Here is a 14,634-nt window from a genome sequence, read left to right as displayed (position 1 = left end):
ACTTTTTTTTTTCCCTAAAAAAATGTGCGTTTAGCTCCTCTCACACTGGCGATCCTTTAGCCACCTTCGAGCCTCCACGGCATTTCCCCCCGCCGTCCCAAAATGGGTCTCACACACAAATTTAGCCACCATGTCGCCGCTGTACGTCAGCCCAACCACCACCACCGAGCCCCACGACCTCTTAGCAACCCCCATCGTAGAACCCAAGTCACGACAACCCCCTCCTCCCTCTCCATCGCAGCTCACATAGTCTCGGTAGCTTCCCTTGCCGTTGTTAGAGATTTTGTTACGATCTCACATTGACTAAGTATGAGATTAGTTGATGATTTATAAGCCTCTAGGCACCATTATCTTGTAAGCTAGTTTTTAAAGGTGAGTTATACTTAATGGGTTCATAACAAATGGTATTAGAGCCACCATACGTCTAAGGTCATGCTGCGACGGTTACAATTGTGCAGTACGGGAGGTGATGTCGATATGACAATGTTCGCCTGGAGCTAGGAAAAGACCTAGCGCACAGCCAGACTGTATGAGCGTGGGGACTGCCATGGATGTCGGGTGCAGAGTGTAGTAGTTGTTACGATCCCACATCGACTAAATATGAGATTGGTTGGTAGTTTATAAGCTTCTAAATGTATATTTCTTGTAAACTAATTTTTAAGAGTGAATTCACCTAATGGGTCATAACAAATTTCGAATTCGGAGGGGTATTTTGGAGTGAGGGGGACTCAGGAAGAAATTGGTAAATTTGCTTAGCAACGTCGTCATGTGTGATCTAATGGCTGCTACCCAGATTTTTTCGAAGTTCAAACACAACTGTCACCGACTGTTTGTCATGAGTCGGGCACGGCTTCCACCTACTCCCTTCCTCAACGAGTCGCTGCTCATCTTTCAAGTCCTTCCAACTGCCTTGTCTAGGCCCTCTTTTACTTTGTATCCAGTTTCCTCGCTCTCTCTCTGAGCAGGCTCACGGGACCTCGGCCTTGTTTCTGTCCACCTTGTCCGTACTCGTGTGTGTGTCGCTGTTGCTCTCTTGTGTTTGTTTGTTTGTTTTTTTTCTTTTTTGCATTGCTACGGATTCCTCTGTTTGGTTGCTTAGAGAAAGAATTTGGAAAATGAAATATAGAAGGATCGTATTTGATGTTACGTTTTGTGCTCGGCGAAATGATTGACTAATTGGCCTGGACTGATCGGAGGCCTTTGTTCGAGTGCTGGGGCTGCTTTCTTTTCGTTATGTTACGCACTTGTTGGAAACAAAACAGAGCAATCGCCACGTTAAATATATGCGTGCTTGTATCCATATGTGTATTTATATGGTTCATGTGTGATGGTTTTGTTCAACTAAAATTATTTTAGAATATGAATGGTAATGATTGACTTGGTTTATATTGGTTCTGTTGCTTAGATGTTCTTGTATATAACCAACTTTCCAACTTTCCAACTTTCTGTCGTTTTGGGTTTTTGTTTTTTAACTATGCCCTTTGTGACTGATTAAGTTTCTCTTCTGCGAAACGATGTCCTTATTCGTTTCAATTTCGTTGAATCCTGGATACAGACGGGGAATTCTGAATTTCTTCCCCTTATTTTGTTGCATAACATCAAACTAGGTTAAACAAAGGTATGAATAAGCGTATAAGAAACATGATGCATCAGGATAATTTGAATGGTTCCATTGTGTTTTACATATCATTTAGAAGTGCAAGCACGTGAAGCATAGTCTTCAATCTAGCGTGTCAGTTCGTAAAATCTGAATACTTTTCCATCACTATCAAATTATGGTGATGAGTAAGAATTTTTAGTTATTTCCCAGTCTGGACGACTAATACTTCTATCATAAACAAAAGAGCCGTTCAATATCTAAAGTGATGTAAGTCTAGATTGGTTTGTTAAGCAAATGCTATGAAAGTTTGAATGGAATTTTAGGATGGAAACTACGTGGGCGTGGTTGGTTCTCTTTAAGAAATTACAAATCCCTGTTTTGAGTTTGGGTATTTTTGGTTGTGAGGGCTAATGGGTTTGAAGAACCATTGTTGTAACAATGAATGCTATATATGTTTGGTCACATCTTAACAATGCTCTTTCTCCTCTATTACAGCATCAGATTCTGGTACATTTATGGAGGTAGTCAAAGAAGTTTCTAGGCAGGGGTGTGCCTCTCGTGACAGAGTTGCTATTAGAGCCGATAAGCAAAGTTACAGCTACATACAGCTCATTTCATCAGCATTCGAGATATCTAATATTTTAAGCAGTAGTGACTTAATAAGTGTGAGTAAGAACTAAGAAGTTCATATACACTTAGACCTTTGGGCTTGCATACCTTATTCTTGGGCATGTGCTGTTTATATTGACTTGGGAAGCACTGTGGAAGTTCCATAAGATTGCAGCTATTCTAGTTTGCTGATCACTTATTAGTAATTGAAGTATCAGAATTCCAAGATTAGTTCATTGATTTATTAGCAATATTCTTTTTAGTTACCCCTGAAGAAATTACTATTAAATTGTTTGACAAAACCCTTCAATGCGATGTACTCATATATCATATATCAGACTTCCAAAGAGAGCAAACGGGAAAAGCCTTCTCTATCTGTTGATGGTGTGGGAGGACTTGGTCATCTTGGTGGAGCTCGAATAGGAATTGTGGCCAAACCTTCAGCTGAGTTCGTTGCTGGAATGCTAGGGACCTGGTTGAGTGGAGGTGTTGCTGTTCCACTTGCACTCAGCTACCCAGAGGCTGAGCTCCTACATGTGATGAATGATTCGGTGTGTACTAGAACTCCTAGTTTTTCTTTTAATTGTAAATAACATACTTCTATGGTGTATATTTTATTGTGCCCATACACCTCCCCCAACTCCTATCTTTCCAACTCATAATACCTGCATTATTGTTTCCGTCATCTAATAGGTTGCCGCACATCCTATTAACATTTGAAACAGTAATATGCCACCTTTTTACTTCAGAATTACTCGTATCAATTTCAAAATGCCTTTTACTCTTTGAAGGATAGCTCTCATTAGTTGAATAGTGATTGAGCAAGAGCAGATTTCTTTTTTCAGAAGTTGTGTGGTGACTTTTCACACACTGTAGTGGTACCATTCATGCTACTTTAGAGGTACTGGGATTTAGTTTTTTCTTGGGTTTCTTTGGTATAAGAGTGTGCTTAAGGTTCTTAATTTGATTATTATTCAGATTTGATAAATTGCAGTGAAGAAAGTTATTTTCTTTCTTTTCCCTGGCTGTCTAACCTGAAGACCATATCATTGGCAGTGGTTTTATCTCTATCTCAAATAGCAACTTAGGGTATAAACTGCTCACGAGTGGTTTGATCAAAGCTTGGTCAATTGCTCAGCTCATTTGTTTAGACAAATGAATCAAGCTCAAGCACACTGCATAGGGTTGGTTTGCTTTACAAGCTACTCTCAAGTTCAACAAGCATGGCATCAATCCCAGTTTGAGCCTATCTATGAATGCTTGAGTTGAGATGGAGCCTTGATTATGTTTAATCATGCAGAGAAAAACTCAGGTTGTCTTGAGTCTTGGCTATTTTACTAATGCAATGTCAACCTGATCTGTTGTTGTGGGGTTTTCCTACCTAAGAGTTAGTGTGATTGTTGTAAACATCATAGCACTATATTTGCAGGAAGAAGTTTTAATTCAGGCCAACCTCCAGCATCTTTGTTTTGTCATTTTCTTCTTTCTTTTTTTGGTTTTATTGTGGACTTGTTTCTATTGAACTCTTATGCTTATTTTTTATAGGATGTCTCCATTGTACTAAGTACTGAGGATCATCATGAGTTTCTGCAAGAAGTTGCTTCTAAATGTGCTGCTCGACACTCTGTTATTCCACCTGTTCTGAGCATTTCTTCACAGAAAAATGCCCATGATCATTCACCACCTGGTGGAATAGATGAACGTGGAATTTTGCAAAGGAATATTGAGACATCAAGTAGGATGGTGACAGACCTTTGAGCAATTATACATCCAAGTAATAGCTGTGCATGAAATTGAGAACAGTTTTTTTTTCTCATCCACTACTTGGTCAATTCCAATGGTGCAGGTGAGGATCCAGCATTAATTATATACACAAGTGGTACAACTGGTAAACCTAAAGGAGTTGTTCACACGCACAGAAGCATCACTGCACAGGTATGCACATCATGCACCTCATGAGTTTTAATACGCTTTTATCCCATGGTCCACTATAAGCTACTATCCTTTATGTGAAAACCTCATGGTTGTCAGATGTGCATCTATGTGACCATGCTTGTTTATGTATAATTTATATGTTTATTTTGTCCATATTTATCCATAAACATAGTCGATATCATGTAAAAAATATTCCGGTTTAAATGACTGTTCTAGTTGAAACCTTTGGTTGTATTTAACTGTTCTTAAGAGCATTTGCTCAAACGTTTTACATTTGGATGAGGAATGCTGTCAAACTCCAGTCTAGGAATTAATGCTAAAACCTCCTTAATGAAGCGGTTACATGACCATGCCAAATTAACTTTTTTACATATACTATTTATTTATTTATTTGTGCATTGATGTTTGTTGCAACATTGGATTTCAGGTACAAACACTCGCAGAAGCTTGGGAGTATACTTCAGCTGACCAATTTTTGCATTGCCTACCGCTACATCATATCCCTCATATTTATATTTTCAGATTGTGAAACTGTTTTAGTTTCTTCACATGATTACAGCCTGAGTATATGCCTTTGTTGGCTTCTTAGATGTTGCTGTATCAAATTTGATTTCGTAAACTCGGTGTTGCAGTGATCCTTAACTTATAATATACATGTTCATGGGCTATTTAATGCTCTACTAGCACCTCTCTATGCCGGGTCAACGGTAATTTAGCCTTTTCCTTATTCTTTTTTTCCTTCCCCTCGAATGGATATTTTCTACTTTCCATCCATCATAACTATTAAAGTTCACTTTTGCTCTATTAATATATCTGATCATGTGTTTTGAAGGTTGAGTTTATGCCAAAATTTAGTGTAAGGGGAATTTGGCAGAGATGGCGTGAGTCATATCCAATTGAGGGGACTAAGGCTGATGACGCTATAACCGTTTTTACAGGAGTAAGCATGGTCTTTATCTTAAGCACTTTTTTGTAAATAGTGGTCATCACTTTCTCCCCTACCCGTACTTCTTCTGTGTACCTTTCCTGAATGTGGTCTTAAATCTTAGTTACCTACTGCACAATGGTTATTTTTTTTTAATACCTTAGTATGTAACTTGGTTGAACCTTTTTTATATACCTTTTGAAGTTACAAATTTATGTTTTCATAGCACATTGGCTGTATGCCTGTAATTATGCAGAGTTCCTTTGGCATACATATTGTATACAGAGTCAAGAGTAGGCCTATTATATAATTTTCTTATCATGGGATAGACTTTATAGTAGAAAGAATGGAATCCTAATCATATTCTAATGCACGCTATTTTTCTTACCTGGCTATTTATTACAAATATTAAGAGTGTCGTGTTAGTGATATTGTCACAGTTGAGAGTTGATACGGAGAAATCATTCTGTAATATGTAGGTTCCAACCATGTATACTCGATTGATACAAGGTTATGAAGCAATGGATCCAGAGTTACAAGCTGCTTCTGCCTCTGCAGCAAGACAGCTGAGACTAATGGTAGGTACAAAAGGACGTTTCCTGGGTGCAACTTTTAAGAATCAATTGAACTTCTAACCATTTTTTTTCTTGTGATGACCTCCTAAATAATATTTAAAAGTTTTTCAGTTTATATATATATATATATATGCTCTAATGGTTGTTCCCAATTGTCAAAGCCAACTGATGAATTCCCTCTCTCTGTTTTACTTCACAGATGTGTGGCTCCTCAGCACTCCCTCAACCTGTCATGCAACAATGGGAAACTATCACGGAGCATCGCCTTTTGGAACGATATGGCATGACTGAAGTAAGAAATCTAGTTTAAATACCTTTTCCCAGTATATTATTAAATTTATGAAGGAGCATAAACACTGTGTTTACACAGAGTATAGTTTTTTTTTTATCAGTAGACATAGAGTGTACTTCTTACAAGTGATGGTTTAATGTCTTAGTTTGTCATGGCAATATCAAATCCATTGGAAGGTATACGGAAGGCCGGGACTGTTGGGAAACCATTTCCTGGTGTGCAGGTTAGTTAACTTTCCCCTTGTCCGATTTGTAATTAACCTCCATGGAGCGAAGTGGATATTATAACATAATCACTGAACATAAACGATCATTTTAAGGTTTAATTTACACATTTATGAATAATATAACATTCTGGTTTTCATTTTTCTAAAGACATTGATGGTCATTGATTTTTTTTATTTTTATTTTTTAATTCCTTGGACTCTCGTCAGCAGCATTTTTGTGTTTATGATAGGTGAAGATTCTAGAAGAAAATGAGAATGAAGATGACACAGACAGGGTGGGTGAGCTTTGCGTTAAAAGCCCTTCATTGTTTAGGGGATATTGGAAACTTCCAGAGGTACTTTATGATATTTTTTAGTATCTCCTTCCCATCAGTTATTTTTTTTCAATTGATTGTAAATTACACACAATAGAGCGAACCCGTGACCCCACCTTATTCCTTTCGGAGGAGAAGGTGTCATATAAGTTCAAGGTCATTGGCAAGTACAACTTCCATTATCGTGATGAATCTGTCTTAGGTTTTTCAAATTTGATTGAGGTGAAAATTCCAAATTAATATTTATGTAGGGAAACAATATATGTTCTAAAGGACTCTGAAGGCTTGATCTCATCACATGGCTTATTGGCCATGTCTTTCTTTGCTGGTCTTTGCAATAATACATTTATATTTTATATTTTTGCTTTTCTCCAATGAATTCTTATCACTTAAGTAGAGAAATGCATGCTATATTTGACCTTCATAATCTGCACACTATTTTTGCTGGTTTTTTTCCTTTTTCTGTGGAAGCCTTGATATAATCACAGTGATGTCATATACCCTGTCTGCTACAATACTCCTAAGTCTGTTAGGCATGCCTCATATTGTAAGTTCGACACTAATATGCAGGTTCTGACTACATAACATGTGGACTAGATGCCATGCCATCTCAAAGCTGTAGACTATGTATGTCTGTCAGATGTAATCGAATGGATTAAGTTTTGACAATATGATTTAGCAACTAGTAGTTTTACACCAATGAAAAATGGAATGTGGAATACTCATGCAAATTCAGTTTTGTAATAATTTTGTTCAGGTAACTAGGGAATCGTTTACTGATGGGGACTTCTTCAGGACCGGGGATGCTGGTAAAGTGGATGTGGATGGATACTACATCATTGTGGGACGTAAGGAAATTTAGAGTTCATGTTCATAATACATCTCACAGAATATGCATGAGACAAACTTTTTTACTTGAGATGTAATGATTTTTTATTTAATTTTTCAACAACTAAAGATTGGAGAGGATTGGATGAGACCTGTTAAGGGTGAGACCTAAACCCATTGTAAAGGGAGTACTTCAACTTCCAGGGTGGCTAAGGCACTTAATTAAGCCATCATCAAACTCCCTCTATTGCAATGTGGGACAGCACCCATGCCCCCCTTTTTTTCTCTCTCTAATTCCAAGGGGAAACTTCAACTCCTGGGTGGCTAAGGCACTTAATTAAGCCCTCATCACTCCCTCGTCCCTGCAATGTTGGACAGCACCCATCCCCTCGCCCCTTTTTTTCCTACTGTAAGTAATTATAGGAATGAGAGAAGTAGATGTGACCCGAAAAGAAGCTTGATACATTGTTCTGGTCTGATGCTATTTTCTGTGGTAGTACATTCATAAATGATAAACCTGGTATTGATGATTAATGAACGTAAATGTGGCCCCTATTCACTCAGCATAAAATATGCACAAGCCACTTCCCCCAGTTTTTGTAGTGGTTGGGTGATAGTTATTCATCCAACTCGAAGAATTATATTTTCATTTGTGTCAGTTGAAAAAACGTGTTATTTTTATATGTTATGGGATCCAGTTGCAGTTTCATATTATAATTGCCTCTTATGCTGCTAATAAGGGGCCTAAAATTCATATTGATTTTCCATAAATCAAGGATTACAAGTGTACATGCTGCAATATTGTTGTGTGTGGGTATCAGGTACAAGTGCTGATATCATGAAGGTTGGTGGATACAAATTATCTGCATTAGAGATTGAATCAGCTATCTTGGAGGCAAGTACTTTTCATCCTTGTTAATCCAAAAAATAGCCTTAAATGTTCACTTTATAGTAGTGCATTTCATTATCATTCTTCTAGAATAACTCTTGATAAAAAACATGCAAAAGAGGAAAAAAAGTAAAAATTGTTTAACTAGATAGATTGACAATCACAATGAAAACATTTCTTGTGCAGCATCCAGCTGTTGCAGAATGTTGTGTGTTGGGGTTACCGGACAAAGATTATGGTGAAGCTGTTTGTGCAATTATTGTGCCTAATGCAGAAGTTAAGAGAATAAGGGAGGAAGATCTGAAGCCTGCTATAACGTTGGAGGAACTCTGCTCTTGGGCTAAAGAAAAACTTGCACCATACAAGGTATTGTAGCATGACCATCTTTCGCTCCTTCCCTTCCTCCATATGGAAAAGTAGAGCACTGGTCCAATTTTTCATAGGAAGGCCTTACTCTCCAGTTAGAAGTAAAATTCTGGAGATGGATTTTTTGTGGTGTATTTGATCCTCAGTTGAAGATGTGTCTGGCACTGGCTTCAAACGTGATTTGATTGGCCAGGCATGCCACATCCCAAATGCCTCATGGTATGCCAGATACTGAATGTCTTCCTCCAGAAGTAGAGACAACTTGATTTGAATCTTGATGATAAATCTGTCTGTCCATGTAGTGTGCTAACTTCTAAGACGAATGCTAAATATAAATAACATACATTTCTATTAACTAATGCTTTACACTGTCTCTCCAGCTACCAACCCGATTGCTTCTCTGGGACTCGCTGCCTCGTAATGCCATGGGAAAGGTGAGTTGCTTCACTTCACTGTGTTGCAAAGAAAAATGTTACATTTCCATAGCTTAACATGAAGTGGTACCTAAAGAGCTCTTTTGTCACACCTTCTTTATGTCTGATCTAGGTGAATAAGAAAGAATTGAAGAAAGTGCTGGCTGCTGAACAGTAAATTTCTATTGATTGTAGATCAAAAGTGATGCATGCCACATTCAGTTTTAGATTTTAAATCTCGCGCTTATAAGGTGATCCCAATTAATTTGTTGAAACTTCGAACAGAATGAAATTTTCCATGAAGCTACAGATAAAAAGGAACATTTGCCTACTTATAAAAAAAATAAAATAAAATGGAATATTTATTTTATATCATATGTTTGATGCCACTGTGATCTGTTCTTCAAGTTTCTTGCTCAACAGATACTTGCATTTTCTGTACTTGTAAATGGTAGGTGCCAGGATTCTACTACTACATGCAATTGATGCATGCCAAGCATGCACACATTTCATCAGATATTTCTTCATTCTTCCTAATAAAATGCAGTAGTACGTTTGCTTACTAGAAGAAGATCGGACAGCTGAACCGCTGTACAAAGATTGAGCAATGAATCAATTACTAGTAATTGCTTAGTCTAATGGAGTTTTGTGGTTGATCATGACCCAAATTTCATCACAATCACGTTTTTCATAAATAAACATTTATTTTCTAGGTTAAATTTTCCTCTTTTTTAGGCTCCATTTTGATGTAAAAAGTGTTTTATTTCATCTCATCATTACAATTTTTTTAAATGCTCACAAAATACAATAAATAATTTAACTTTTTCAAATCTTAATTCAATTTTTTCAAATTTTAAAATAATAATAATATTAAAAAATAATATTTTTTTTAACTTTTATCTTTCATTTAAAATAATCTCATCTCATCTCTAAATTCAAACTAGGATTAAGTGTCTGAAATTGGTCGTCAATTATAAGCAATTTGGAGTGAGTGGTTGAATGTTAGGCTACGTTTGGATATTAAATTAAGTTGAGTTGAAATAAAAGTTGAAAATTAAATAAAATATTATTAAAATATTATTTTTTTAATATTATTATTATTATTTTAAAATTTAAAAAAATTTAATTATTTATTATATTTTATATTAAAATTTAAAAAAATTATAACGATGCGATGATATTAGTTATGAACTAAACTAAACTTGAATTATCTAAGTCAACAAGTGTGAGATGAAGCATCCACATTCAAACTACCTTTTCGACATAAATACGATATTAAAATACGATATTAAAAGCATGCTTTAAAAGTTTCCCAATTTAGAGGTGTGGAAACCGGAGATAGGCTAGTACCCAACGTAGCGACTTTTAAGACTCTAGAGAGAGAGAGAGAGAGAGAGAGATGCAAGGGCGTCGTTTGGTGGAGATGGCGCGGAAGTGGCTGGGCGCTCTGTCAAAGGGCATGATATGTCATGAAGTGGAGGCCATAGCCATGGAGGGCCTCCAGGTCGTCCAGGCTCGCAAGGGTTTTATTCTTTGTCATTTTTTGGTTCCCAGACGCCTCTCAGTAAGTGCTTATTTACTGTATCCATCCGGCGTCCATCCATCCGTTCATCGTCTCTCTAATCTTTATCTATATTCTGATCTTTCTTTTTTTTGTCTTCCTTGATATTGTCCTCAAATCTTTTTTTTCTTTTCTATTTATATCCTATTATTTAATATATAGGATCGAGATGGAAATTGGCACGTCGGAGCTATGGCAACGTTAATCGACAACGTTGGGGGCGCCGCCATTTGGTCCTCTGTCGGGAATGTCAAATCGACCGTCAACCTCAATATTTCCTACTACTCCACGGCTAAGATTCAAGTTCTTCTCTCATCCACTGTTTCGTTTTTCTTATCTTATACATGTTTTATTTTTATCATTTGATATGCTTCCGAAGCCGGACGGGAGTTGACTTTTTGCTGTATGAAAAATTTCTATACACTGTAGCAGTACACCGGCTTCTTCTTTTTTTTTTTTTTTAACAAAACGTGCGTTTTGATTCAGTTGTCTCGTTCTGGCCATCACCATCATTATGCATCTCGTACAGCCTTAACTTCCTCTCCATTCCCATATCTCTCTCTCTCCACTTTGTAATCTCAGTTGATCCTTTGGACCCCTCTCTCTGCGAGTCTCTTGCTCATGTCTTTATCTTCTGGGTTTGGTGAAAAAGGCACGGAAACTTGAGTCCCAGCATTCAAAGTTGACACTTTGCTCTGCGATCTCTGTTTGGTGCTCTGTTTCTCAGAAGCCACGTAAGTGTTCGTTGTGTGCAGTGTTACAGTAGTTGTTCTATAGTTTAACTCTTTTTGTATTGTTATTTATCATCCTCACACATTACATATTAGGATTGTATAACTATCGACAAAACCGGCTGGCACGGATTCAGACCGACCGTCAGAACACAAAATTGGTTAAAATTGACAGAGAACCGATCGATTGGCAGTAGAAATTCTTTAAAACAGACATCGGTTGGTTCGGTTTCGATTTAAACTGATTTGCCGAATCGGCCGATTAAATAAATAAATATATATTATAGTTAAAATGACGTTGTTCCACTTAAATTTAAGTGAAATTGCGTTGTTTTAGACCTAAGTTGTACAAAAAATAAAGTCGTTTTCCGTTTTTTCTTATTTTCATTCTCTCCTTTATAAGACTGCAACACTTCTTCTCTCTACTCTCTCAGACGAATCTCACTGCTAGGGGGATCGAGAAACGCCAAAGAACAGTCGGAGTCATTACGGGTGGTATTTCTCCTCCCCATCAGCTGATCTGGTCAATTCTTCCATGAAAATCCCTTCTATTGATTGACGGCAATTTTTGTCAAAATCTGCATTGATATAGTCGATTTTCACTCTTATCATACATCACACTTATTTTTATTTTTTTAAAATTTTTATTTTTATTTTATTTTATTATTTACTCATTATTCATACATAGTATATTTTGTAAAAATAAAATATAAAAATAAATATGATATAGAAAAATGATATATAGAAGCCACTGTTTATAGAAGTCAATTTTGCACACATTAGGTTTCAAAATATACACATGTTTGAGAGGGAAAACGAGAGAGAGAGCAGAGATGAGAGAGAGAGAGAGAGCGCAGATGAGAGATGAGAGAGAGAAAGCGGAGATGAGAGAGAGAACGAGCGAGAGAGAGCAGAGAAAGGAGAGAGAGAGAGCAGAGATGAGAGAGAGAGAGCAGATGAGAGAGAGAGCGCAGATGAGAGATGAGAGAGGAGAGAGCAGAGATGAGAGAGAGAACGAGGGAGAGATGAGAGAGAGAGTGAGACGAGAGATGAGAGAGAGAGCGAGACGAGAGATGAGAGAGAGCGAGACGAGAGAGAGAGAGAGACCGAGAGCAGAGATGAGAGAGAGAGAGTGGAGATGAAAGAGAGCGAGAGCGAGATGAGAGAGAGCAGAGATGAGAGAGAGCGGAGACGGTGAGAGAGAGAGATGGAAGAGAGATGCTGGTGAGAGAGAGAAGCCGAAGGAAGGAAAAAAAAAATTAGATGAGAGGCATCCACGTAGTGTGTGCATTGTGTTCACCACTACAATAGATGCCGTATAGCAGTTCTCTATAATATAATGTATAAAAATAATGAGTAAATTTTTTATAACCAAGATTCGTTGTCTACGCTCTTTGCAATGATTCTGCCTCCGCTGAATTAGTAACAACCGGAGCAGGTACGAGGTTCGTTTAGTTCAAACGCCAAAGGCTTTCTTCTCTCGTTCTCTCTCTTAAAACCCTAGCCCCCACCCACCCTCCCTCTTCTCTTCCCCTCCCTTCTCCTATCCTTTTCTGTATTTTTTTCCTCAACTTCTCTCTTTTTTTTCCCCATTTTTGTTCTGTCTTTGGAGGCTATGTCGATCGCGTCCTACCCTTAACCAGCGAACACCTGTCATGTCCTCAGAATCGTCACCTTTAGATCTTCCAAAATTGACCTTCGTCATCCCATTTCCACAAGTGACTGACATTTGTCGCCTCATAAAAACATCATGAGTTCGGAGGGGCCCATTTTTGACTCTCCTGTCTGTATTTTATTTTTATTTCTATGCATTACTCCCTTCATTAATTACAATGTCTGCTCTAAAATGTTCGCAAGTTACCTCTGCATTAATATGCTTCAAGGGAAATTTTCTATATGAAATTAACTTATTTTTGGGCAAAATTTCGGTATAGGGAAACTTAATGAATTATCATAACCCTGGAAAGTATAGCTTGAATAAAGGGTCAGAAATGCTTGCTAATTGAATTCTTCTTTTCCCCTTTTCAGTAGCTGTGAAATGTTTTTATTCAGAATTGCGTCTCCAACTTTTTTTATTTTTACCTGACGTTGATGACTGAACTATGACAGGAAGAAGTTGAGATAGAGGCGAAAGTTGTGGCAGAAAAAGAAACATTAGTGGCAGTGGTGGTGGAGATAAGAAAGAGAAGTAACGGAGAACTAGTTGCTTTGGGTAAACAATGGATGGCCACAGGTATGACTACGGTCAATATAACTGAATTCAGCAAGCTCTGACCAGTTTACAATGGATCACCACCCCTGTTTAGTCCCTTGGCAGTCTCTTTCTGCCACAAGCCATGAGCCTCATTTTTTTTTTTTTAATTTCCTGTACGAGAATCACACGTATTCCTTAGTAAGAGTGTGGAGTCTTGTGATGATATATAACGCGATGGAGTTAGATTTTTTACGTGGCTCTTTATTATAAGAGTTGTCCTATTTGATCCTATTTGGTCATAAGGTCGTGAAGACGAGGTAGTAGACTTACGCAACATCCACTTGAACACAAAATGTAGTCACTACAATCAGATCAGGTAGTGGACTTCCGCAACATCCACTTGAACACAAAATGTAGTCACTACAATCAGATCAGGTAGTGGACTTCCGCAACATCCACTTGTGTAGTCACTACAATCATTACGGCCAGACTACAATTCCATTTTCAGATTGCATAAAAACAGGCACTTTGTACGGTTTCCCCTTAGTGGGGAAGAGTAGGAAACATTTATGGGTAATGCTACGGCCACCGTTACTTCTTCCCCTTTTTCCTTCCCGCTCGACGTGGTATACCAACCGTGGCATGCTTTTTTTTTTTTTTTTGTCTTTCGGTTTTCTTCTCCTTGTTTTTTTTCTTCCCACGTCGTCTTCCCCATTTCATTTCGTCTTCTTCGTTCCATTTCATCTTCCCGAATCTCCATTCCATTTCGTCTCTCTGCAATTTTTTTTTTTTCGCATCTCCTTTTTTTTTTTTTCCTTCCCATTTCATCTTCCCCCTCCAACCTTTCATTTCTTCTTCCCTCCAACCCATTACAGATTTCGCTCCCCTCTGATTTCATCTCTCTGCATTTTTTTTTTCTTTCGGCATCTTGTCTCTCTGCACTTCGAAGCCACTCTGCATTTCATCTCTCTGCAGGCTGTCTCCCATCCAAATCCCCAACACTGGTACATATTTGCAAGATTCAAACCATAAATCCCTGTTTCTAGCCATCTGTAAAAACAAAAATGAAATGGGTTGGAGGAGGAAGAAGAAATGGGAAGAAAAAAAAACAAAAAAAAAAAAAAGCAAAAACAAAAAGAAAAAAAAAGGAAGATGAAATGGAGTGGAAGACGAAAT

At 37.6% G+C, this 14,634-nt stretch overlaps 2 protein-coding genes across 8 annotated transcripts; both read left to right on the top strand.

The window, feature by feature from the left end:
- Positions 1–715: 715 nt before the first annotated feature.
- Positions 716–9,199, top strand: LOC109000578 (malonate--CoA ligase-like). 7 transcript variants are annotated; one of them, XM_035692684.1, is made up of 17 exons: positions 716–1,000; positions 2,096–2,265; positions 2,548–2,760; positions 3,755–3,944; positions 4,056–4,144; positions 4,572–4,641; positions 4,799–4,851; positions 4,977–5,084; positions 5,549–5,647; positions 5,844–5,936; positions 6,082–6,159; positions 6,393–6,497; positions 7,234–7,324; positions 8,126–8,199; positions 8,380–8,559; positions 8,940–8,993; positions 9,106–9,199. In XM_035692684.1, the coding sequence occupies exons 2-17, from the start codon at positions 2,116–2,118 to the stop codon at positions 9,148–9,150; spliced, it is 1,692 nt and encodes a 563-aa protein (XP_035548577.1). In that variant the 5' UTR covers positions 716–1,000; positions 2,096–2,115; the 3' UTR covers positions 9,151–9,199. The 7 variants fall into 7 exon arrangements, with proteins under 7 accessions (XP_035548577.1, XP_035548578.1, XP_035548580.1 ...); XM_035692685.1 differs by having other exon boundaries at positions 716–1,010; XM_035692687.1 differs by having other exon boundaries at positions 842–1,014.
- A 1,025-nt stretch (positions 9,200–10,224) lies between these two features.
- LOC109000580 lies at positions 10,225–13,725 on the top strand. Its single transcript, XM_018977510.2, has 3 exons — positions 10,225–10,536; positions 10,696–10,836; positions 13,374–13,725. The coding sequence occupies exons 1-3, from the start codon at positions 10,372–10,374 to the stop codon at positions 13,536–13,538; spliced, it is 471 nt and encodes a 156-aa protein (XP_018833055.2). The 5' UTR covers positions 10,225–10,371; the 3' UTR covers positions 13,539–13,725.
- The last annotated feature ends 909 nt before the right edge of the window (positions 13,726–14,634 follow it).

This window comes from Juglans regia, chromosome 7 (assembly GCF_001411555.2).
Source record: "Juglans regia cultivar Chandler chromosome 7, Walnut 2.0, whole genome shotgun sequence".
In the NCBI taxonomy this organism is placed as follows: Eukaryota; Viridiplantae; Streptophyta; class Magnoliopsida; order Fagales; family Juglandaceae; genus Juglans; species Juglans regia.
This window is presented reverse-complemented; position numbering and strand designations above follow the sequence as displayed.

Excerpts from the sequence above, each read along its gene's own strand:
- LOC109000578 (XM_035692682.1), top strand. Across the intron at positions 4,852-4,976 it reads CTCTCTATGCCGGGTCAACG|GTTGAGTTTATGCCAAAATT; the intron begins GTAATTTAGCCT and ends TGTGTTTTGAAG. Across the intron at positions 7,325-8,125 it reads ATACTACATCATTGTGGGAC|GTACAAGTGCTGATATCATG; the intron begins GTAAGGAAATTT and ends TGTGGGTATCAG.
- LOC109000580 (XM_018977510.2), top strand. The coding sequence starts at position 10,372 with ATGCAAGGGCGTCGTTTGGTGGAGATGGCGCGGAAGTGGCTGGGCGCT. Across the intron at positions 10,537-10,695 it reads TGGTTCCCAGACGCCTCTCA|GATCGAGATGGAAATTGGCA; the intron begins GTAAGTGCTTAT and ends TTTAATATATAG. Across the intron at positions 10,837-13,373 it reads ACTCCACGGCTAAGATTCAA|GAAGAAGTTGAGATAGAGGC; the intron begins GTTCTTCTCTCA and ends GAACTATGACAG.